General features: G+C 35.8%; 1 protein-coding gene across 5 annotated transcripts in view; it reads left to right on the top strand.

The window, feature by feature from the left end:
* FRY (FRY microtubule binding protein) overlaps nucleotides 1-25,503 on the top strand; it is a 619,856-nt gene that overhangs the window by 429,187 nt on the left and 165,166 nt on the right. For all 5 annotated transcript variants that reach the window (XM_090273729.1, XM_090273727.1, XM_090273726.1 and 2 more), the window contains 5 exons: nucleotides 4,198-4,358; nucleotides 6,203-6,313; nucleotides 15,177-15,331; nucleotides 23,391-23,490; nucleotides 23,778-23,949. In XM_090273729.1, the coding sequence (XP_090129855.1) occupies nucleotides 4,198-4,358; nucleotides 6,203-6,313; nucleotides 15,177-15,331; nucleotides 23,391-23,490; nucleotides 23,778-23,949 (699 nt within the window). The remainder of the gene's footprint in view (nucleotides 1-4,197; nucleotides 4,359-6,202; nucleotides 6,314-15,176; nucleotides 15,332-23,390; nucleotides 23,491-23,777; nucleotides 23,950-25,503) is intronic.

The following is a 25,503-nucleotide window of genomic DNA, read 5'->3' as shown; positions in this document are numbered from 1 at the left end:
GTGGAGGCGAACCTCAGGGTTCCTTTGTACTTTTCCTCACCTGCCCTCAGGGTCCAAAGCTGGCAAAACCCAGCCTTGGTGCAGAGCTTGATCCTTCCCGTGTGCAGCCAGGCCCAGCAGAGGCAGCCACAAACTATGGATTGCTTTGTAGCTCCAAACAGGTTGTCACAGGCAGCATCTGATATTGACCTGCACCAGAGTATACTGTGGTCAGGGTTGATCTTCATAGTTAGCCAGCCTGAGGGTCAAATCCACACACAAATGAGCCCATAGCAACCAAGCCTTAATTATAACAGGAAAGCTCACATAACCCACACAAGGACCATTCCTGGAGCACTCAGCACAGCTGATCAAGAAGACTGTGTCACGGCATCCCACAGGACACCTGCTACATATGACCACCCTATCAAGACTGGGAGTCATAGCAGATCTACCTAATGCATAGAAACAAACACAAAGAGGCAGCCAAATGGGGAGACAAGGGAACAAGCTCCAAATGAAAGAACAGGAAGAATCTCCAAAAAAAAAAAAAAGCTAAGTGAAATGGAGGCAAGCAGTTTACCAGATACAGAGTTCAAAACAATGTTTATAAGGATTCTCAAGAAACTTAATAAGAACTACAAGGAACTTAGAACTCCAACAGCATAATAAAGCACCTACAAATGATTTAAAAAAAAACAGTCAGAAATGAAGGCTACAATGTCTGAAATGAAAAATGCGCTAGAAGAAATAAACAGTACATTGGATGAAGCAGAGAATCAAATCAGCAATTTAGAATACAAAGTCTCATCAGCTGTGCCACGTGTTCTCCTGGCAGGTTTCCCAGTGGGTCTCCTGTTTCTTACTTCAGACCTCCTGGCAGACTCTCTCCAAACCACATGGTTTCCCTCTTACACCCCAGACCTCTTAGCCAACTCCCATCTACACCTTTTCAGACCATGTGACCTCTCTTCTCTTTATGGCAGCCTGCCCTTTTTTAAATGCTGAACCAGGGCGCCATACCTCATTGTCATGAAAAGTATTGTAAGCCTATCATCTGCCCTTTTGCCCTGAGCTGCAACACAGCTGTTATCTAGTTACTAACTTGCTGTAGATATGTAAGTTACCTTAAGAGCTGTATTATCTCCTTTCCCCATCCCCAAAACCATGAGCTGTGAAGACTTTTAGGGAGGGCCCCCACTCTTTTACAGTAGCAATACTTATATCTGACAAAATAGATTGTAAAACCAAGGCTATAGAAAGAGAAAAAGAAGGATCCGACATAATGATGAAGGGAGCAATTCAATAAGAGGATATAAACATTTATGCACCCAACATAGGCACACCTAAATATATAAAGCTAATATTGATGGACATAGAGTATTGACAGTAATACAGTCATAGTAAAGGACTTTAATGGATAGCTCTTCCAGACAGAAAATCCTCAAGGAAACAGTGGCCTTAAATGACACATTAGGAACAGATAGGTTTAACTGATATCTTCAGAACATTTTACCCCAGAGCAATAGAATATATATTCGTTTCAAGTTCACATGTAACATTTTCTAGGATAGACCAAATCTCAGACAGATCTGAGTAAACTTAATAAGGTTGAAATCATATCAAGGACCTTCTCTGACCATAAAGGTATGAAACTAGAAATCAGTCACAAAAAAAGAGAAAAAAGAAAAGCACACAAAGACATGGAGGCTAAATAACATAACTAAATGATCAGTGGGTTAACAATGAAATCAAGGAAGGAATCAGAAGATGCCTTGAAACAAATGAAAATGAGAACACAGTAATTAAAAAGTCTATGGGACAGAACAAAAGCAGTCCTATGAGGTAAATCCATAGGGATACATGCCTATCTCAAAAAACAAGAAAAATATCAAATAAACACTCTAACTTTACACTTAATGTAACTAGAAAAAGAAAACCTGACAAAATGCAGTGAGTAGAAGAAAGGAAATAATAAAAATTAGAGTGGAAATAAATGACCTAGAGACTAAAAAGATATACAAAAGATCAGTGAAACCAAGAGCTGGTTCTTTGAAAAGATAAATAAGATTGACAAACTTTTAACCAGATACATCAAGAAGAAAAGAGAGAGGACCCAAATAAATAACATTACAAATGGAAGAGAAGAAATAAAACTGTCATTATTTGCAGATGATATGATACTGTACATAGAGAACGCTGTATATAGAGATTCGACCAAAAAACTACTAGAACTGATAAATAAATTCAGTAAAGTAGCAGAATATAAAATAAATACCCAGATATCAGTTGCATTTTCATACACCAATAATTAACAATCTGAAAGAGAAACTAAGAAAACAATCCCATTTACAATTGCATCAAAAATAATAGATGAATAAGATACCTAGAAGTAAATTTAAGCAAGGATATAAAAGACTGGTACTTGGAAAATTATAAGACACTGAAGAAAAAATTGAAGAAGATACAAACAAGTGGAAGCATATACCGTATTCATGCATAAGAAGAATTAACACTGTTAAAATGCCCATACTACCTAAAGCTATCTATAGATTCAGCACAATTCCTATCAAGGTACCAATGGTGTATTGTACAGAACTGGGAAAAATATTCCAAAAATTCATAATGAACCACAAAAGACCCCAATAACCTCAGCAGTCTTGAAGAAGAACAAAGTTGGAACAATTACACTATCTGATGTCAACCTATACTAAAAGTCCATAGTAATTAAAGCAGCATGGTGCTGGCCTAAAAACAGAGATATAGATCAATGGAACAGAAGAGAGAACTGAGAAATAAACCCACACTGTTATGGTCAATTACTATTTGACAAAGGAAGCAAGAACATACCATAGAATAAAGATAGTCTATTCAATAAATAGTGTTGGGAACATTGGACAGATATGTTCAAAAAATGGAACTAGACATCTTACACCATACACAAGAACAAACTCAAAATGGATTAAAGACTGAAATGTTAGACTCAAAATTATAAAAATCATAGAAGAAAACATGAGCAGTAAAATCTTGGACATTTCTCATAGCAATATTTTTTCTGATATATCTTCAGGCAAAGGAATAAAGAAAAATAAACAAATGAGACTACATCAAACTAAAAAGGTTTTGCAAATCAAAGGAAACCATCAACGAAATGAAAAGACAACCCAGTAAATGGGAGAACATATTATTCAGCAATGATACAACTGGTAAAGGGTTAATATCCAAAGTTTATAAAGAACTTATAAAATTCAACATCAAAAAACAAACAATCCAATTAAAAATGGGCAAAGGACCTGAATAAACACTTCTCCAAAATGGACATACAGATGGTCCATAGACCTGTGAAAATATGCTCAATGTCAACATCACTAATCATCAGAAAAATTCAAATTAAAATCACAATGAGATATAGACACAGACAAAATTGCCAAAGGGAAATTCGGTGGGTGTGAGGAGGTAGGAGAGGATAAAGGGGGCATAAATCATGATAGGAGGAGACTTGACTTGGGGTAGTGAATACACAATACAGTAATCAGATGTTATATTATTGAATTGTACCCTTAAACCTATATAATTCTGTTAACAAATGTCACCCTAATAAATTCACTAATAATTTTTAAAGTAATAATTTCACCCAATACAAGCACAGAAAATAAAAATATCTCGTCTGGTGTAAAAATTAATGATTGTCATTAAAAGCTTTTGACATAATTACAAAAAGCTGCAAGTCAGCTATTTCTGCTTTTTCATAACTTTGATGTTATGTAACCAAAATTCCTCATTTTTTATGTCTCTAAAGTAAGATGTGAATTGACCTCTTAAGTTGAAGTGTGTTTGTTTTAAATTGTCCATACGTTATACTTCACAGTTTTTCCTAATGACTGGCAGCAGTCGTGGGAACATTGTCGATGTGAACAGCTGATTGGAAGGTGAAGGTTCTCTAGACATTGATGAGAAAAGAGTGTGAGTCGTCTTCTGTCTCTGCTTCCCACTCTGAGAAAAGGTGCTAGTGACAACAGCATGAAAGGAAGAATGCATACTTAGAAGGATAATTCTGCTTGACTTTTAAACATGTTTTATTACCTAAAGGAAACTTGGGTTAGGAAATGAAATTAATCCTTTCCCCAAAACTTAAAGCTCATGTGTAATAGTGACATAAATTGTATTCACTATATTTTTTAGTTTCATACACTCTTTACTCTGTATTTTTCTCCCTAGTTCACCACCGGAGATTTCTCTTCCCCCAGCAAAGCCTGAGGCACCATCTTTTCATCTTGTTCAGCCAGTGGGCAGGGCCCTTCAGCATTATGTTCACACCTCTGGATAGGTACAGTGACAGGAACCATCAGATCACAAGATATCAGTACTGTGCCTTAAAGGTAGGTTTCTTTTGCCTCATGATGACCTTTTCAGATCCATGGTCTCTTTTCTTAAACTGATAGCCATACCTTAAATTAGGTTAAAATAAATAATATGATATCATGTGATATGCTCATCTAAATTAAATACACATGCAAAAAATCAAGTAAACACACACATAAATACATAAGCTGAACTTAAAAATTCCAAAATGTACATGCATAAGCTTAGATTGGTAGTTGTGTATAAATATGTAAATATTCCAACTGGCCTTATAATTTCTAAATGTAAAATTTATCCAAGCTTCTGCTTTAATCAGTGTTTCTTCTATACAAGAACCACATGTTTTTTCTTAAGGAATAAACCCATCAAGTATCTGCCTTGCCAGTATACTTCTAATCTAAAAAAATCCATAGGTTATAATAAGGTTTTATACATATGAAGTCTGTCCAGAAGGTATCGAGCCATGTAATATCAGAAATAGAGACATTTATTGAAGAAGATACAAGAAACATTGTACACCTCAGTCCCCTTCAAAGTAGGCACCTTAGGATCTCACACAGTTCTCCCAGTCGCCCTCAGCTGCCCCATTATATTTTCTTGAATCTCATCAATGGTCTGAAATCTCTTCCCTTTCAAAGGTGATTGCAGTTTTAGGAAAAGCCAAAGTCACAGGGTGCCAAACCTGGGCTGTAGTGGGGCTGAGTCACCTGGGTGATTTGATGTTCACCAAAAAACTCTGCATGAGACATTATGCATGAGTGTGTGTGTTGTGATGAAGCTGGCAAGCACCAGTTGCCTATAGCTACGGCCTTCTGAATCACCCAGATAGTTTCCATGGAGGAATGGTCAAGCTTTGTGCAAAATTTTATGAAGATTCATTGCTCTACTTGCTCAGTCATTTTTAATGTGACAGCCACAGAGTACACATGCTCACTCAACAGTGTCTACCACCACTACTGCCTAGTACAGTGAAATCTTTATTGTTCATGCATGTGCATTCCAATCAGCTCTCCTTGGCTGCCAGGTTACATTAATGCTGCACAAACTGATTTCGTAATATTAACAATGACTGGACTTTATCCAGACAAACCTTGTAATATATTCTCAAGTTCAAAATCTGCCATTACCCTTTTTAATCTTTTATCCTAAAGACTCTCAGACATAAGTAAATTTCCACACTATTAGGATTGTTCAAAAATTTCAGAAGCATGATTTCTTATATTCTAATTTCCTTTAGAAAATTAATTGTATATCAGCTCTGTCACATATACCAGAAGCTGCTGACTTTCAGGCTGACTTTTGTCTCAATGGAGCTAATTCACGCCATGGCCCTGATAGTTGTCTGGAAGTGCTAATTGCAGAGTTAATCAAGATTTCCCCTTTTATGTTTTTCACTTTCTTTATCTTTGTTTAAGAATCACAAATATTTCCATGTTTTTCATAGTTTGTCAGTTTAGTACATTGGTCAAATGTTTGTCAGTTCAGTACATAATCAAATATTTGTCATCAAAGCAAAATTTGAAAAGCTCTATTTTCTAAGCAGAATTAATTCACTTGAAATCACTGAAAATAAGTTCATGTTAAATACTATGACATGTCATTATAAAGATTTGTTATAATCATAAAATTACATGCTTATGAAATTAAATTTATGGGGTTAACTCTTCTAAAAAGAGCCAAAATTTGGAACCTGGTATTTTTTTATTGAATCTGCTAAGGAATACTTTAAAGTCTTGTGGTAATAACTGCTTTAAATGACACTTATCCTTTATAAGTCTGATAGATATGTTTCATAAAGTCAGTTCCATGCCATTAACCTATTCCAGGGTTCATTTTGAAGTGTTTTGTGTTTTCTTATCAGGCAATGTCAGCAGTGTTGTGCTGTGGCCCCGTGTTTGACAACGTTGGTCTTTCCCCAGATGGCTATCTGTATAAGTGGCTTGACAACATTCTAGCTTGTCAAGATTTACGAGTAAGTACTCTCTAAAGATACAGTGTTGTTTAATGTCCAGGGTGTTCTGCTTTAGTTAGGTTACTAAGGTGTCTACGCATTGTTTACAGCACAGTCTCTTCTCACACTGGCCACAAAATATAGGTTTCAGTGTTGTTCACAATACACTGTGATGCATCAGGATAAAAATTACAGTAACACTTACCAAGGTTGACAATAAACTGTGCCATAAAACAAGTCTCCACAAAGTTCAAATGATTGAAGTGATAAAGACTGTTCTCTAATTGCAGTGTAATTAAGCTAGTAATCAATAATAAAAAGATCATTAAGACACAATGTTCCAGATAAGTGAATCAAAGAATAAAGAAGAGAGACTGAAAAAATATTTTTAACTAAAGAATAATAAAAGCATTATATACTAAACTTGTGTATTATAGATTAGGTCTTGCTTAGACTAAAATGTAAGTCTTAAGTACATGTATTAGATAGAACAAAAGGCTGATAATCAATTTCCTAAGCATCTCTCTCAAGAAGTTAGAAAAGCAATAACATCAAAGTCAAAAAAGTACAATGAAGGAAGTAATAGAGATAAGAGCAGAATAATTTCTGAAAGGTAAAAAATTAATTAAAGTGATTATTTAAACCAAAGTTGAATTTTTGAAAGGACTAATAAAATTAATAAATTCATTACAAGTCTGATCAGGAAAGAACAAAAGAAAATGGGGCGTCACTACAGATGCTACAAATATTTTTCAAAAAACAACAAAACATGGGATTTCTGGCCAAGATGGAGGTGTAGGTAGACACTCTGGGTCTCCCTCCACAGTTAAGAAAGAATACAACTACCTCAACACTAGAGACAACCAGAAGTTCCGGAAAATTGAGTTGCATGAAAGTCCAACAAACAAAGATATGAAGAAGAAATACTCATCCAGACAGGTAGGAGGGGTAGAGCCAAGGAGTAAAGTACACACTGTGGAAGGGGAGGCGGCGGCAGCAGCAGCAGTAGTGGTGGCAGTGGCAGGCTGGCAGAAAGCACAATCACACATTTTAAAAAGCAGGGAGGGACACCTGGGGAGCGCTGCCAGTACTATAGCAGACCACACAGCTCATGGTTCCAGCACCATGGAAAATAAAGCCTCATTGCTTCTGACTGTGGAAACCAGTGGGGGTTGGGGCGGAGGAAGAAACTACTGGTCTCACAACAGAGTCCATTTGTTTAGAGGGCCCCCACAGTCCTAGAACATCTGCAAACCCACCCATGCTGGGAACCACAACCAGGACAACAGCTAGAGAGATACCAGTCCCATACAGAAAGGGGAGAAGTGCCTGGAAAACAGGTGAGTGCTGAGCAAATGGCATTGTTCCCTCTCAGACCCCTCCCCCACATACAGTGCCACAACATGGTGAGTCAGATCCCCCCACACTGATGAATATCTAAGGCTCTGCCCCCTACAATGTTACAGGTGCAACAACTCTACCTAAGACACAGAGGCAAACACAAGAGCCTGGCAAGTTGAGGAGACAGAGAAGTATGTCCCAAAAGAGGGAACAGATCAAGGTTCCAGTGGGAGAACTAAGTGACGAGGAGATGGCCAACCTAACAGACAAGGAGATAGCGAACCTAACAGATGCAGTGTTCAAAACACTGGTGATAAAGATGCTCACAGACTTGACAGATACGCTTGAGCATGGCAAATACAGAAGGAAAGAAGGGAAGCCTATGCTAAGTGAAATGAAGGAAATTCTACATGAAACCAATGGTGAAGGGAAGGAAACCAGTGTTCAAATCAATGGTTTGGAACAAAAGGAGAAATAAACAGTCAACCAGAACAGAATAAAGAAACAAGTTTGTTTGTTTGTTTGTTTGTTTTTTAATGAGGAAAGGCTTAGGAACCTCTGGGACAGCTTTAAATGTGCCAACATCTGAATTATAGGGTTGCCAGAAGGATAAGAGGAAGAGTAAGAAATTGAAAACCTACATGAAAAAGTAATGAAGGAAAACTTCTCAAATTTGGTGAAGGACATAGACATACAAATCCAGGAAGCACAGAGAGTCCCAATCAAGCTAGACCCAAAGAGGACCACACCAATACACATCAAAATTAAAATGCCGAAGGTTAAAGATAATTAGAGAATCTTAAAAGCAGCAAGAGAAAAGAAGAGAGTTACCTACAAAGGTTTTCCTATAAGACTATCAGCTGATTTCTCAAAAGAAACTGCAGGCAAGAAGGGACTGGCAAGAAGTATTCCAAGTGATGGAAAGCAAGGACCTACAACCAAGATTACTCTATTCAGCAAAGCTATCATTTAGAATTGAAGGGCAGATAAAGTGCTTCCCAGACAAGGTAAAGCTAAAGGCATTCATCAGCACCAATTCCTTATTATAGGAAATGTTAAGGGGATTTATTTAAGAAAAAGAAGAAGATCAAAACTCTGAACATTAAAATGACAAGAAACTCACAACTGTGAACAACAGAACCTAAAAAAATAAAACAAAAACAGACTAAGCAAACAACCGAAATAGGAATAGATTCATAGGTATGGGGATCATTTGGAGGCTTATTGGCGGGGAGGGAGAAGGGGAATGGTTCAGAGATTAAGAAGCATAATTGATTGGTACAAAATAGACAGGGGGAAGTTAAGGATAATATAGGGAAGGGTGAAGCCAGATAACTTACATGCACAACCTGTGGACATGAACTGGGGGGGGTGGGATTGCTCGAGGAAAGGGGAGTACTAGGTGGAAGGGAGCAAAGGGAAAAGAAATTGGGACAACTGTAACAGCATAATCACTAAAATATACTTTAAAAAAAGAAAACACATGAATATCTTTGTGCCAGTGAACTTAAAAATTATATAAAATGGACAAATTCTGCCCTGATCAGTGTGGTTTAGTTGGTTGGGCATCATCAGCAAAGAGTATGGTTTGATTCCCAGTCAGGGCACATATTGGAGGCAATTGATTAATAGTTCTCTCTCACATTGATGTTTCTTTCCTTCTCTTTCTCCCTCTCTTCTCCTTTCTCTAAAATAATAAATAAAATCTTTAAAAATAAATAAATGAGACAAATTCCTTGAAAAACAGCACCAGAAGAAAAGAAAATCTGAATAGTCAGATAAGTACTAAATTTAATCTGTAATTGAAAGTCTTCCCACAAACAAATCTTTAGGACCAGATGGCTTTACTGATGAAGTCCACATGTAAGGAACAAATTGCATTGATGTAGTACAAATCCTTTAAGAGAAAGCAGCTCACAAGGAAATACATCTTAATGTTTTTAGGAGACCAGCATAACTTTGATACTAAAACCTGATAAGGATTTAACAAGAAATAAAATTGAAAGGCAATTTCATTCATGAGCATAGAAAAAAAACACTTTAAACAAAATATTAGAAAACTGAATTCATTGACATATAAAAGAGTTGAGGCAACATGTCCAAGTTGGAATTATTCAAGTCCTACAAGTTTGGTTTAATGTTCACCAATTCATAGTATGTTAATTATATTAATAGAGTCTCAAGAAAGAAATGTCATATGGTCATCTCAATAGATGCAGAAACATCATTTAATAAAATTCTACATTCATTCATGAGAAAAACTTAATAAAACTAAGAATAAAAATTAACTTTCTTAGTTTGATATAGGGTGTCTTTTTAAAAAAGAAACCTGTACCAAACATCATACTTAATAGTGAATGTTGAAAGTGTTTTCTGAGATTAAAATGACCAGTAAGCCTACTGTTACCACTTCTATCAACATTATACTATAGATCCTTGAAGATGCATTAGGAAAGAAAATATAAGATGTCAGGAATAAAAAAGAAGAACAAAGATTTAAATGTGAGAGCTAAAAATCTAACGTTTCTAGAAAATAAGACAGGAGGATATCTAAATCCCTGGGATTAGGGAAAGATTTTTTTAAACAGGATGCAAAAATTACTAACCATTTTTACTAACCATTGAAAGTGTGAACTGACTAGCCATAGCATGAAAGATGTTTGCAACATAAAACCAAAATTTTTATCCAAAATATATAAAGGACCCGTACAAATAAACAAGGTAAAGACACATAGAAAAATGAGCAAAAGATTAAAACAAGCTATGTCCCGAAGAGGTTCTGTAAGTGGCCAGTTAACATAAGAGAAGGTTCTCCAGCTCATCAGTAATCACAGAGATCCAAACTAAAGACCCAGGAGATGCTACCCAGTATAATGGCTAAAATGTAAAAACTTGGCAGTAGTGGCCCTTGCTGGGTAGTTCTTTGGTTAGAGCATCATCCCATATGCCAAGGTTGCAACTTCAATTCAGGGCACATACAAACATACAAGAATCAACCAATGAATGAATGCATAAATAAGTGGAAAAACTGATTTCTCTCTCTGTCTCTCTGTCTCTCTGTCTCTCTCTCTCTCTCTCTCTGTCTCTGTCTCTCTCTGTCTCTCTCTGTCTCTCTCTCTCTCTCTCTCTCTCTCTCTCTCTGTCTCTCTCTCTTTCAATCCATCAATAAACACTTCCTTGGGTGAGGATTTAAAACAAAAAGTATGTATGTACCTCTATGTCGTTGCAGCATTATTTACAACAGCCAAAATTTGGAAGCAATCCAAGTGTCCATCAATAGACAAGGAGATTAAGAAACTAAACAAAAAACTGTGGTACATACATACAATGGGATATTACTCAGCCATAAAAAAAAAAAAGGACTCTTACATTTGTGACAACATGGTTGGACCTAGAGGGTACTGTGCTAAGTGAAATATCAGACAGAAAAAGACCAATGCCATATGATTTTACCTGAAGTCTAAAGAACAAAATAGAAACAAATTTACAGATACAGAAAATAGACTGATGAGGGGATTTGAGGCTCTGAGTGAAAAAGGTGAAGGTATTAAGAAGTACAGATCGGTAGTTATAAAATAAATACAGGATGCAAAGTACAACATAGGAAAAATAATAATATTGTAATAACTATTTATGATGTGAGGTGGGTACTTAAAATATTGGAGGGATTACTTTATAAATTATTTAATTGTCTACTATGCTGTACATCTGAAACTAATACAAAGTAATACTGAATATAAACTGGAATTGAAACATTAAATTAAAAAAATAATAAGAAAATATAAAGGTTAAAAATCTCCAATCAACATTTAAAAAAAAAGATTGACAGTACCAAATGTCAATGAGGAAATGGAGCAATTGAGAACTCTCACACAATGCTATAGAGAGTATAAACTAAAATAACCACTATTTTGAAAAAGTGATTGGCATTACCTACTGAGGCTGAACACAGTATACCCACAACCCAGAAGTCTCTAAATTAGGGAATAGGATTCTGTGCATCAATGGGAATAAATGAATGTAGGTGACTCTCAAACAGAACTTGAGTAAAAAAAAGCAGGACACAAAGTTGTATCCTATATAATTCCACTTATATAGATTTCAAAAATAGCCCTAACTAACCATGGTAGTGGAAGTCAGGATGTGGTTGCTTCTGAGGAGTGGAGAGGCCAGTGAATAAGAAAATACACAGGCAGGTTTTACTGGTGCTAGTAATCCATGGTTTCTACTTTGTGGTATTCACATTATCATGTTTAGTAAAAGTAAGTCATACTTGTGAATCATATATTATTTATGTATTTTATACATCAATACCAAGCTTCTAAAACACAAAGATTTACTATATTCTGTCAAGTCTTAACTTTTTTATTTACTCTTTATTGTATTTTGTATTACCATTTCACCCCCTTATATTTCTCCCTGCCCCAGCAATCACCACACTGTTGTCCATGTCGCTTAGTCCTTTTTCCTTTTTACTCAAGCCCTCCACCCCCTAACCTCCCCACCTCCTTAGCTGTCATCCTGCTTTCCATCTATGAGTTCGTCCCCATTTTCCTTGATAGTTCAGTTTGTTCATTAGATTCCATATATGAATGAAATCATATGGTATTTGTCTTTCTCTGGCTGGCTTACTTCACTCAGCATAATGTTCTCCAGGTCCATCCATACTGTAACAAAAGGTAAAAGTTTCTTTTTTATGGCCAAGTAATATTCCACTGTGTAAATATCCTATAGTTGTTCTAACCACTCATCTATTGATGGACATTTGGTTTACTTCCATATCTTGGCGATTGTAAATAATGCTGCAATGAACATAGGGGTGCTTATGTTCTTTTGAGTTAGTGTTCTGAGTTCCTGAGATATAGTTCCAGAAATGCGATCATTGGATCAAAAGACAGATCAATTTTTAATTTTTTGAGATATCTTCACGCTGCTTTCCATAGTGGCTGCACCAGTCTGCATTTCCACCAAGAATGTAAAAGGGTTCCACTTTCTCCACATCCTCACCAGAACTTGTTGTTTGTTGATTTACTGATGATAGCCATTCTGACAGGTGTGAGATAGTATCTCGTGCTTTTAATTTGCATTTCTTTGATGATTAGTGATGTTGAGCATCTTTTCTTATGTCTGTTGGCCATGTGTAGGTCCTCTTTGGAGAAGTGTCTATTCAGGTCCTTTGCCCACTTTTTAATTGGGTTGTTTGGTTTTTTTGGTGTTGATTTTTTAAGTTCTTTATAAATTTTGGATATTAATCCCTTATCAGATGTATAGGCAAATATGTTCTCCATTCTGTGGGTTGTCTTTTTATTTTGTTGATGATTTCCTTTGCTGTGCAAAAGCTTTTCAGTTTGATGTAGTCCCATTTGTTTATTTTTTCTTTCATTTCCCTTGCCTTGGAGAGTTAAATCCAATAAAATATTGCTATGAGTAATGTCTGAGATTTTGTCACCTGTGTTTCACTGAATACAAGGTTAGTACAACATACTCAAATCAATAAATGTTATTCACCACATAAACAAAATGAAGGACAAAACCATATAATCATATCAATAGATAAAAAAAAGCATTTGAGAAAATCCAGCACCCATTTATTATAAAACTTCTCAGCAAAGTGTGATTAGAGGGAACATGTGTAAACATAATAAAGGCCATATAAGAAAAACCAACTGCCAGCTTCGTACTCAATGGGCAAAAACTGCAAGAATTCCCCTTAAGATCAGTAACAAGAAAGGGACCTCCGCTTTCACCTCTCTTATTCAACATAGTACTGGAAGTCCTTGCCACAGCAATCAGACAAAAAGAGGAAATAAAGGCATCCAAATTGGAAAGGAAGAAGTAAAACTGTCATTGTTTGCAGGTAATACGGTACTGTACATACAGAACCCCAAAAATTCCACCAAAAAACCACTAGAACTGATAAATGAATTCAGCAAAGTAGCAGGATACAAAATTAATATCCAGAAATTAGTTGCATTTTTATATGCCAAAATGAGCTAACAGAAAGGGAAATTAAGGAAACAATCCCATTCACAATTGCTTCAAAAAGAATAAAATAGCTAGGAGAAAACCTAACCAAGGATGTAAAAGACCTGTACATGGAAAATTATAAGATACTGAAGACAGAAATTGAAGAAGATACAAATAAGTGGAAGCAAATACCATGTTCATGGATAAGAAGAATTAACATCATTAAAATGTCCATACTATGCAAAGTAATTATAGATACAACACAGTTTCTATTCAAGATTCCAATGACACATTTCACAGAGCTAGAACAAATATTTCAAAATTTATATGGAACCACAAAAGTCCCTGTATGACAAAAGTGGTCCTGAAAAAGGAGAATAAAGTTGGAATAATCATGCTACCTAATATCAAATTATACTATGAGGTCATGGTAATCAAAACGGCATGATACTAGCATAAAAAAAACCAGACATATAGATCGATGGAACAGAATAGGTAGTCCAGAAATAAACCCACACCTTTGTAGTCCATTAATATTTGGCAGAGGAAGCAAGCACCTACAATGGGCTAAAGAGAGTTTATTCAATAAATGATGTTGGTAAAATTGGAAAGATATTTGCAAAAAAATGAAACTAGACCACCTTCTTACACCACACACAAGAATAAATTGAAAATGGATCAGACTTAAATGTTAGACCCAGAAACAAAACAAAACAAAAAAATCTAGTCTATCTTTTTAATAAAATATTATTTTTAAGTTGTTTGCAGTAATATTACCAGTTTTTATCTTAAGCCCCTTAAAGAACTAGACTGATGGTATTTGACCATTCAGTTAGAATTCACTCCCAACTGGGCCCACACCCTATAGTTAAAGAAAAAACAAAAGGAATCTTCCCTCCTCCACCTGGTTGCAATTCTCAAGGGAGTGGATAACTTCCAGAGGAGGCAGAGAAATGTTTTCTGAGGGGAATATAGCCTCCAGGTACCAGTCTTCTCTTGGACAAATATGACAGTAACTTCAACAATCAATTAAATATCCTACTAATTTTCATTATTGTGTTGATATTTTTACATAAAACTCTGTGAGCAAGAAGTTTCTTGATAACTGTATTTCTTTGTTAAAGATAACTAGCTAAGCTTTATGCAGTATACATAGCAATCAAACCTCCTAGACATATACCCTCTGATTTTTTTCTTAAGAGACTTTGCATACATAAAGGCTGTCTCCTTCTGTATGTTTAAATTTTTTGCCAAATACATGTATTTTTCAGAAACTTTTTAAATACAAAGGAGAAACATAGCCAAAGTCTTCACTGTCTTTCCAGAGTTAATGACCCACAATGAGTGGATCCTATGTGACAGGCTTACATAGGGACCCATTTAGTTCATATGTTCCAGTATTCAGTTTTAATTGCTGCCTCTTAAAAAGGAAAATGTGGAATAAAAACTAACCAAGATGAATTCTCAGTCTTCACTTTTATTTTATTCCATTTAATATTGACTAAACTAAATTTTGTGTCTTTCCTTGGAATAACCTTCATTAAACATGAATAATTGCTTTCCTCCTTGTACTCAGGTCCATCAGCTTGGCCGTGAAGTTGTCATCTTGCTCTTGGAACTTAATCCTGACCAAATAAATCTTTTCAATTGGGCCATTGACCGATGCTACACGGGTTCCTACCAACTTGCATCAGGCTGCTTCAAAGCCATAGCGACTGTATGTGGAAGCAGGTATGGATTCTTGTAAGTGGGGGGCTGCTGGTCAGTGACAAATACAATTAGGGATCTTCGTGGTATGAATAACTAAGAGCCTACTGCTTCTGCAATTATCTAGGCATAGTAAATTCTATGGGAATCCAAAATGGCCTGTATTTCCCTGGCAGATAGACCACTGCCCATAAGTGTACAGCTACATTGATTTTTTGTATTCAGCAGGAGAGTGGTTTGTTGTTATAGCACCCTTCCTTTAATTGCATGGAAATTCTTAGTGAAGCATTTAGAGCTGGATTCGCAAATGTTCAAGAAGTTATGTTAAAGGAGTTTCTAGAAATGCTTGTGACGGGTATGAACAGTAAGCCCTTTAGCCATCTTGAGAGCAAACTAAACCCAAAAAGCAGTCTGAAAAGGTTTATTTCACCTTGTCCAAAACTTCCAAAGGGAAGAAGAGGAAAGAAATTTGGGATCCCAGGTTCCACAGATTACACTTTTGATACCACTGCACTTGTTATACAAACTAGTTGTTCAGCAAAACAATTTAGAACTATAATTTATTGAATTTCCTAACTATGATACAAGGGTTAATGAAGATACCCAAATCGCATAAGCTTTTCCCAAGAAAGAGCTTACATATTAGAACTTGAAAGAAGGCAGCTGTGTTTATTTTTGAAAGACTCCTGTAGACTCTTGATTTTCCTTTTTAATTTAATGTCGCATTTAAAATGGCTCTCTTGAACTACCAGAAGAAGGAGATAAAAGTGAATTAGATTTAAATTCCAACCTATTAGAAATAAAATAAAAGTGGATTAGTTTTAAATTCTATCCTATTCTGTTCTAAATTAACAAAGGACAGAATTTTAGAAGACAAGTACTTTTAATAAATACAAAGTAACCATACTATATAAAATTGTATCCTTCCTTTTTAAAGATAATAGATAATAGTTTATATCTAAAGCTTCCATTTTTCATAATCTTAGCAGCAGAATTTCTATATACTTTAATCTCCATAAAAGTTATAGCAGATGAATATAAACTGATTTGTTATTTTATTTCTTGATGTTAACATTATGAAAGAATATTTAGACCTATGGGATAGTATTACCAAAATAACATTTTTTGCAAAAACCTTTCTCCAGAATATTTTTTATTTTCAGATATTTCTACATACTAAGAATAAATTTTACATGATGCTTTGGTTCTGAAAAACATATTTAGAGTCTATAACTTGGATCATAGATTCCTTTGACAAAAATAAGAATAATATAAATTTCCTCTCTTTGCTGCCCTTCTCCCAGCGAACTTGCTTTGAACTTTTGTAACCAAATTTATTTCATTGAATGCCATCTCATAAAATGTTATACTGCATTCCTGTGAATAATTCTAGGTATTTTTCCTTAGGGAATACAAATAAATGCTTTGAGAATTTAGTGACATAATCTCAATTTCAGTAATATCTTTAGTCACAAAAAGATTAGGATATAAAACCCTCTATTTTTACAGTAGATTTTTTTAAGCTATGATCCTAAACTATTTGGGTTTCTTAAACAAATATTGCATATCAACTTACATTTATGACACTCATCTATTTGGAAGGAAGATTGGAGGGCCAGGCAGTGCTGTCGCTGTGATCTGTCTGCTAAGACAGTAGCCGACACTGCCCTCATTTCTCACCACAGGGCATGTTCACAATTTAAAGTTTAGCTGTGGCCAGAATTTGCTGTCTTTTCCCATAAATTCTCAGACTGTGTAGTCTAGACTGTGTTTGAACAATCTCTGCACTTAAGCTTTCAATTCTGTTTTTCCAAAGCAATTCCGGTATGTTAACTTTTGCATTTTTTGTTTCCTGTATGTTTGCTTCTGAAAGATACCTAAATACCTTCTCTTATAAAAGGAGAGGTTTCTGAAAAGTCATACATAAACTAGGTCATGTTTTAAATTTTTCAAACAAGTCATCTGTATAGTCACTCCTATGACAAGTTATTTTCCAAAGCGAACAATCCTTCTAAAGTAAATGATTACCATCTTCTTTTCAAATAGAAATGATCACAAACTGGATTTATTTTATAGGAATATGATAATTTTAAATTATCATAGGAATATGATAATTTATAAGTAGATTCATTTATTAAGGAACCACTTATTATTGACTTGAAAATATGTAAAATATTGAGCATTTTATATGCTTTTATAGCTTAAAATTCTCTACCTTTAGTTTTAAAAGAGGAAATTAGACATTTATGCATAGTTAATATGCAAATCCCTATATTCATCAGCAATGATAATAAAAAAATAAGTCTCTATGTTCTTGTTCTTGGTTTCTTTTATTTCTCTATGGATTGCATGTGTGTGTATATTGTGAACTGACTCATCTCCAATAAGACCTTTAACTTTAACTATAACTATAACTATGACTATCATATAACTGATGATATTGAGAAATCTGGGAGTCAGAGTGGAACTTGAGTAGGAGCAGGGCAAGTGAGGATAAGAGTAGAAAGTTATGGTAGAACTGATAATATTAAATTTGAAGAATTTTTCATCAAGTGTGTTTTATATATGATTAGAAGCTATTAAATGCAACTTGGTACTATAATTTAGCGCAAAGAAAATAGTTTCTCTATTAGACAGCATTAGTTTAAGTAACTATTTGACTTCAATACGTGTTCTTATTAACTTTCCTTTCAACTCCAAATTATATCAGTACAGAACAGATAAGGAAATTGAGAAAGAGATCAAATGGTTTTCCAAGGTTATTAGTCAAGGTAAATAATGTGCTCTATATTAAAAGTACAGGCCATTTGCAATCACTGGCTTAACTCAATAGAATTCTGTTAACATTTAATTAAATACTTAAGAACTCCACTGATTTTATTCTTACTATCCAAAATACTACTAAAAAATGTTTAATAGATGTTTTAGAATTACATATAAAATCAAAGTGTTAACTTTTAAAGAAGTGTGTTGGGTTTATTTTTGTTGTTGCTGTTTGTTTGTTTTGCCTTACGTTAACTCTTTATAAATCTTTCCTAATCTAAATCAGGCTCAGCAAGCTTGAATTCTTACCAGTAAATGCCCCCCATTTCTTAAGGGAATAGCATTTATCTATTTCCAAGGAAGATATGTGAAGCCTATGACTCATGAATCCCAATAGCACCCCTGACCTGGTGATGTTTAGCCTCACTCAGTCCAGTTGGACAGCTGGAGGGTTGCAAGATCATGGCCTCTGTAAACTTACTATCTTTTCTTAATTAAATTTATTGGGATGACATTGGTTAATAAAATCATACAGATTTCAAGTGTACAGTTCTGTAATACATCATGTGTATATAACATTGTGTATTTATTTACCACACAAAGTCAGATCTCCTTTCATCACCATATATTTGACCCCCTTTACCCTTTTTTACTCCCCCACCCCCTTCCTTCTGGTAACCATTATACCGTTTTCTATGTCTATGAGTTTTTGTTTGTTTGTCTTGTTTGTTCATTTGTAGCTTTCAGTTTTATATCCTACACATGAGTAAAATCATATGGTTCTTGACTTTTCCTGTTGGACTTATTTTACTTAACACGATGTTCTCAAATCCATCCATATTGTCACAAATGGCAGTATTTCATCTTTTCTTATAGCTGAGTCATATTTCTTTGTATATGTGTACCCCATCTTTTCTATTTAATTATTTATCAAAGGACGCTTGCCATGTCTTAGCCACCATGAATAACACTGCAGTTAACATAGGGGTACATATATATTTGCAATTAATAATGTTTTCTATTTGGGAGGGGTAGATACCCAGAAACGGATTGCTGGATAATATGGTAATTCTATTCTTAGTTTTTTGAGGAACCTGTATACTGTTTTCCATAGTGGCTGCACCACTTTATATTCCCACCAGCAGTGAATGAGGGCTCCTTTTTCTCCACAACTCCTCCAACACTTGTTATTACTGATCTTGTTGATAATAGTCTTTCTAACAGGTGTGAGGTATCTTCTAGTTTTGATTTGCATTTCTCTAATAGCTAGTGAAGTTGTTTGTCACCATATACAAAAATTAACTCAAACAGATCAAAGACCTAAATATAAGATGTGAAACAATAAATGACATAGAAGAAAACATAGGTTATCTTATGGACCTTGGTCTTAGAGAGGACTCTATGAATTTGATTTCAATGGCAAGGGAAGTAAAAGCAAAATAAATGAATGGGACTATTTTAGACTAAAAAGCTTCTGCACATCAAAAGAAACTGTCAATAAAATAAAAAGTCAACCAACTGAGTGGGAGAAGATATTTGCAAAGAACACCTCTGACAAAGGGTTAAATATCCAAAATATATAAAGAACTCATACAACTCAACAACAAAAATACAAACAAACCAATTAAAAATTGGGCAGAGGACCTGAGTAGACACTTAGCCCAAGAAGACATGAAGACATACAAATGGCATATAAAGATGGAAACTTAGTATCTTGAGTTTTAATTCAACCTGTGTGCTCTTGAGCAAGTTACTCATCTGTAAAATGAGAGTGAAAAGAGGGTTAGGGAAAGGAGTAAATAAAGTAAATCTCTTGATTAGAACTGGCACCGAATTAGCACCCTGTAGATATTATTTTTCACTAGCTGTTAGAGGCAAAAAGTTGTAGAGTAATCCCCTCCATCATCTAGTAAAATCTGTTTCTCTTTGGAATGTCTCAAGTTATCCTGAGCTTTGCCATTTAGTTCTAGAAAACCAGAGCTAGTGGATATTTCCCAAATTCTTCAAAAATCACCTTTTCTAAGTTGAAAAAAGGTTTCATCATATTTATTGTGTACTTTCTAAATCATACCTTCCTTTCACATTTATTTCACCATTTGATTTCTATTCTGCATGCTCACAGGCCCCTTCCAGAGGGCCTGTGGTGAATCATTAAATGCTGGAAGGTATAAGATTCCATTTCTGTTTTACACATTTAAGTTCAGATGGTTTTGTATGTACTCTTGCTCATCTGAGATCTTTCTCACTTTTTCTTCTCTGGGTTTCTTTCATTTTCTGTATCTGTGTTATTCCTCTCAATGTTGTTTCATATAAATCCCATAGCTCATTCTTAAGCAACTAAGGAATGCTTTCATTACATGGTCAAGTGCACAGCCCCGCATAAGAGGCTTTATCCATCCTTTTTTTGCAATTAAATCCCCAACAGTGTTTTCTAGTGTTCTTCTGTATATAAATATGTATGAATTAAATCTTAATGTCAGAGGCAGAGATGGAGGTAAGGCACCTCTGCCACTATGAGACTCAAAAGGACATGTCCTTTCTACATTCACAATCAAAAGGTCTGTTTCCAGATATTGTAATAGTAGAATAGGCTGTGACATGTTCTTCTGTGGGCTGCTAGAAAGACTGTGGATAAAAAAGCATGAGTGATTTTGAGTCAGGATATCCAGAAGGGAATCTAAAATCCATTACTTCTATATGAACTTGGGCAAGTGCTTAGCTTCTCCAAACCTCACTGACTTCTTGTGACAATGGGATCACACATCTAGGTAAAGGCAGTAACTGGCACAAAGCACATCATAATATAGATGTCACCCATCCTTCATCATCCTCTTCACCAGCAACATCTGGAGGCTTTCCCCAGTTCTCTCTCTCACACATCATCCCCATGCATTTTTTGTTGTTGTTCACTTAAAACTGAAAGTTCTAGAAAAGTAATAATTTTGGAGTGCAAATTAGTAAAACCATCTTGGAGGACAATAATGCAGTAAATCCAAAAAACTTAAATGTGCCCTCTGACCCTGCATGATGTTTTCTAGGCATCTGTCCTGAAGAAATACTTGCACATTTGGAGTTTGTGATGTTATAATAGTTAAAAAAAATGAAACTAGCAGAGGTTGGATTCCCCAGGAAACAGCCTCTGAGATTTAGATTTGAGTGTGGGAAATTCATTAGTGAATGCCCACGGGGTCAACATCTGTGGGGAAGTGAAGGAAGTAGAACTGGGCAGAGGAACAAAAACTTCATCCAATCCTGCAGCGGCTGCTGCTGTGAAACAGGCATGACCTCTGGCTGAAGGCAATTCCCAGAGAGGGATTCAGCCAGCAGTATCAGTCTCCAATGCTTCAGTGGGAGGATTGAGAGCCCGGTCCTGAGGGGAATGTAGGTGGCACATACTGCATCTACTAAAAGAATGGTTGGTTATAGTCTGCCCACACTGTAGAATGGTACACAACTATTAAAGAGTCTGAAGTGGGCCTTACTGTTCAGTGTAAAATTCGATCTCCAAACACTACATGCAGGTAGTATAATCACATTTATGTTTAAAATCGTGTGTGTTGAGGATGGAGTACTTACATACACATCTTTGTATATAGACTTAGAAAAGGGCTGGGACACATACCAAACTGTTGGCAGTGGTTGCATATAGGCTCAGAAACAACAATTGGGGGAGAGAAGGAGATAGGCACAACCACATTCTATTCTATACACCTACCAACAGCCAGCACCAACTCGCCAGTTGTGCCAGTGAGCCATCATCAGTGTGGGTCCTCTAGCCTCACATGTTTCTTTCAAAACGAAATGTATTCATGTATTACTAATACCATAAAAAAATAAACCTGAGTAATATTGAGTATAAAAGTAAACATCCTTTTTCATGTATCTAAGCAACTCTTACTGTAATCTCCCATTAAACCTACTGTAAGATGGCCCTGTATTCATAGTAGGACTGCACCTTTCTAGAAGGGTGAAAGTTCTAAAACAGAACTTCTTAGACAATGTGATTATATACAATCAATAAAGAATCCTACAGGATAAACAATATCTTTTTCACCCCCAACCTACCTTCTGCTTTAGAAAGGTTGCCTCAAAATAAATATCAGTCGCCTGATATAGACTATTCACTAATAATTTATCTCACTAGGACTTTTCTACTTGTGACCTGTTTCCACTATAGACTAAGAATGCATACAGTAAAGAATATGTCATCTTTAAATAATATCACACAGCAGGAAAAAAATGGATTTGATCTCCATATTCCACTTGATTGCCACATGCTCTATTGTCTGTGTCCCTCTTTTCCCCTAGCTCCCAACCCACACCTAACAGTCTATTACCAAATTCTGCTGACTTGTTTTACCTTAGTGCTTTTCTGATCTATATCCCCTTTTCTGTTTCTACTGTCCCTGCCCTAATTCAAGCCCTCATCAGTTCCCATCTGGATTATTGTCACAGCTTCCAATATTGACCCCCAATCTCTACTCAGGAGTCAAAGTGGGTGTTAAAAACATTAATGTCATTTCCTTAACCATAGCTGCAAATCCAGTAGAATCTTTATACCTTTCAGGATGAAGTCCATAGGCTGGTCATAATCCCAATGTACCCACCCCCTAGCTCCATCACCTTCTATTTCTCTACTTATTGTTTTCACAAGGTATCTTGCTCTTTTTTTCTTATAATCTTTTAAAATGTTCTTTCTGCCCAGACCACTCCCATACTACCCTTCTATGGCCTGGATGATGTCTCCTGGGGCTTGAGGCTCAGTTTACTTGTCTGTCTATTGGAAAAGCCTTTCCTGACCCACCTCTGATTTGGGTATCCCTCACTGGAAATTCACAGCCTGCCATCATAGCTCACATCTTAACTAGATTGTATAGTTTTGTTTCCCTGAGTATATTGGAAGATGCCCTTAAGTGAAGGGTTGGCCTCACTAACTTAGTATCATAAGCACTTCACAGGTATTTATAGTATGTGATTGGTACTTAATAAATGTAAATAGATTGAATGAAAATATTAAGTCATTGTGCTACTGAGAAATATCATCTAAGTGCTGTCCTTTCTACCTGTATTTGTTTTTCATTAAAATCTATACTGTATTAAATAGATTATTGTATTTGTTTCTCTTGGTGTGACAATATTCAATTTTAAACAAAAATGGAGCTATTTCCCTTTATCTACTAATAAACAGCAAAAGATTGAGGCAGAACAATGCCAGATGGGCATGGGGTGCCACTAGTAAGTTTAACTGAGGTCAGTGGTAATGATTTATCTAGATTACTAGCCAGATAGTCTTATAAATTATGCTTTTTTTTCCACTTAGGAACTATCCCTTCGACACAGTGACATTGCTAAACCTTGTTCTGTTTAAGGCCTCTGACGCCAGCAGAGAGACCTATGAAATCTCCATGCAGCTCATGCAGGCACGTATCACTCACTAACTTTGAAATGTCCATCCATGGGCAGAGAAAATAGAAATAGGGATGATCCCTGAGTTGCTATTTCTTGATATGCATTTATTTATTTCCGCCTGTCACTGTAAACAGAGGAATTAACTGATGCCCTCCAATTAATACTACTCTATTTAATACTACTATATTGAATTTCTACTATATTCATTAATTTACTTTGAACCTTTATTAAATAGAAATGCTCCTGATATAGCCAATGTTTATTGTATTCTTTTTTTTACTTTCCTACCTCCTTATAGGTCCTTGAAGCAAAGCTTTTTGTTTATTCAAAGAAAGTAGCTGAACAAAGACCTGGCAGTGTTCTCTGTGGAACCCATGGCCAACTGCCGCCCCTCTACAGCATGTCACTAGCCCTCTTGTCATGTCAGCTGGCCAGGATGTACCCTGAGCTCACTCTCCCACTCTTCTCAGGTACCAGACAATAGTCAGTCATGACATATGTGATCACTTTTGCTCTAACTAATCTTGCTTTTTAAATTCTAATGTCCATTTAGAGTCACAATTATTGTTGCTAAATTTGTAGATCAAAATTACTGTGGCCTAAGTCCAGTTACATACAAAACTAAATTTTAGAATATCTTTAAATGTGAAAATATTTGTTTATCTAAAATAGTCTAGGTATAAATAAACATGGAACAAATGTAAAGATGCATTTGTCATAGATTAATCATATGTTGCTACAAACATTACCTATGTAAAATTTCCCAAAGAAATTAATATGGGTAGTTTTAATCCATATAATTGCTGCAAATTGTTTGCTGGTGATGGTGGTGAAGGTGATTTTGTAGCTTGTATGTTGCTATATATATATGAATTATTGAGATTTTTATATTTGGCACATCTTTGCAAGTAATCTTTGTTACTAATTTTTGTGAAAATCCATTTTTAAAAAATTTCATTGGTCAGTTAATGTCTTGCCTGAGCTCACATAGTACCTTGAGGTGAGATTTCCTTTGGTTTCTTGAATTCACCTCCTTTCCCATCTACATTTCCACTCCCTTAGTCCAGATCCTTGTGAGTCCCGCCCCATCCACCTGCTGTGCAAAACCAAATATGTACAGCATTTCCTAACTCCAGCATCTCTGCCTAGTTGTCCTAAAAGTTACTGATAATAACAGCTTCCATCTATTGAGTGGTTAACATGTGCCAGGCTCTGTGCTAGACATTTTATATATATTCACTTCTCATTGATTCTTAGACCCATGAGTAGAGGTTAGAAGTGAGGCTGTGGAGTCAGGTAACCTGGCCCTGCCATGCACTAGCTGTTGGACCATGGACAAGTCACAGAGCCTCTAAACTCCATCACTTTGCCTGCAACAAAAACTACCTCATAGGATGTGAGGATAAAAATGAGCTAATAAAAATCAAATGAGCCCTGGCTGCTCTGGCTCAATGGATTGAGCGCCGGCCTGTGAGCCAAGTGTCGCTGGTTCGATTCCCAGTCAGGGCACATGACCAGGTTGCACATCAGGTCCCCAGTTGGGGGTGCGAGTGAGAGGCAACCAACACAGTGATGTTTCTCTCCCTCTCTTTCTCCTTTCCCCTCTCTAAAAATAAATAAATAAACAAACAGAGAAATAAATGAATAAAATTTTTTAAAAAATCAAATGATTAGCCCAGTCATGCTGTGGGGTTGTCACCACCACTACTACCATTGGGACCATTATTTCTATTTTACAGATGAGAAGCAAAGGCTTAGAGATGTTCACTAATTCATTTGAGACCATGTAGTAAGGAGGGATCCAAGTCAGAATTAAATTGAGATGTCTTCCCCCAAAGCCAGTGGTATAAAATTGGAAATCTTTCATATGTAATACACCTCTTCTTCCAAACTTGCTTCCTTCCTTTTATCCAAGAACCTTCTGCTCCCTTCTCATGTAACCTTTTACCAGCATGCTAGTCCCTTTTGTAAATCCCTGCTCTGCTGGAAACAGCCCTTTTCCTCTCCCAACTCTCAGTCCTTAA

The sequence above is a fragment of the Furipterus horrens genome, unplaced genomic scaffold (assembly GCF_987537825.1).
Source record: "Furipterus horrens unplaced genomic scaffold, mFurHor1.1.pri manual_scaffold_4, whole genome shotgun sequence".
Classification (NCBI taxonomy): domain Eukaryota; kingdom Metazoa; phylum Chordata; class Mammalia; order Chiroptera; family Furipteridae; genus Furipterus; species Furipterus horrens.
This window is presented reverse-complemented; position numbering and strand designations above follow the sequence as displayed.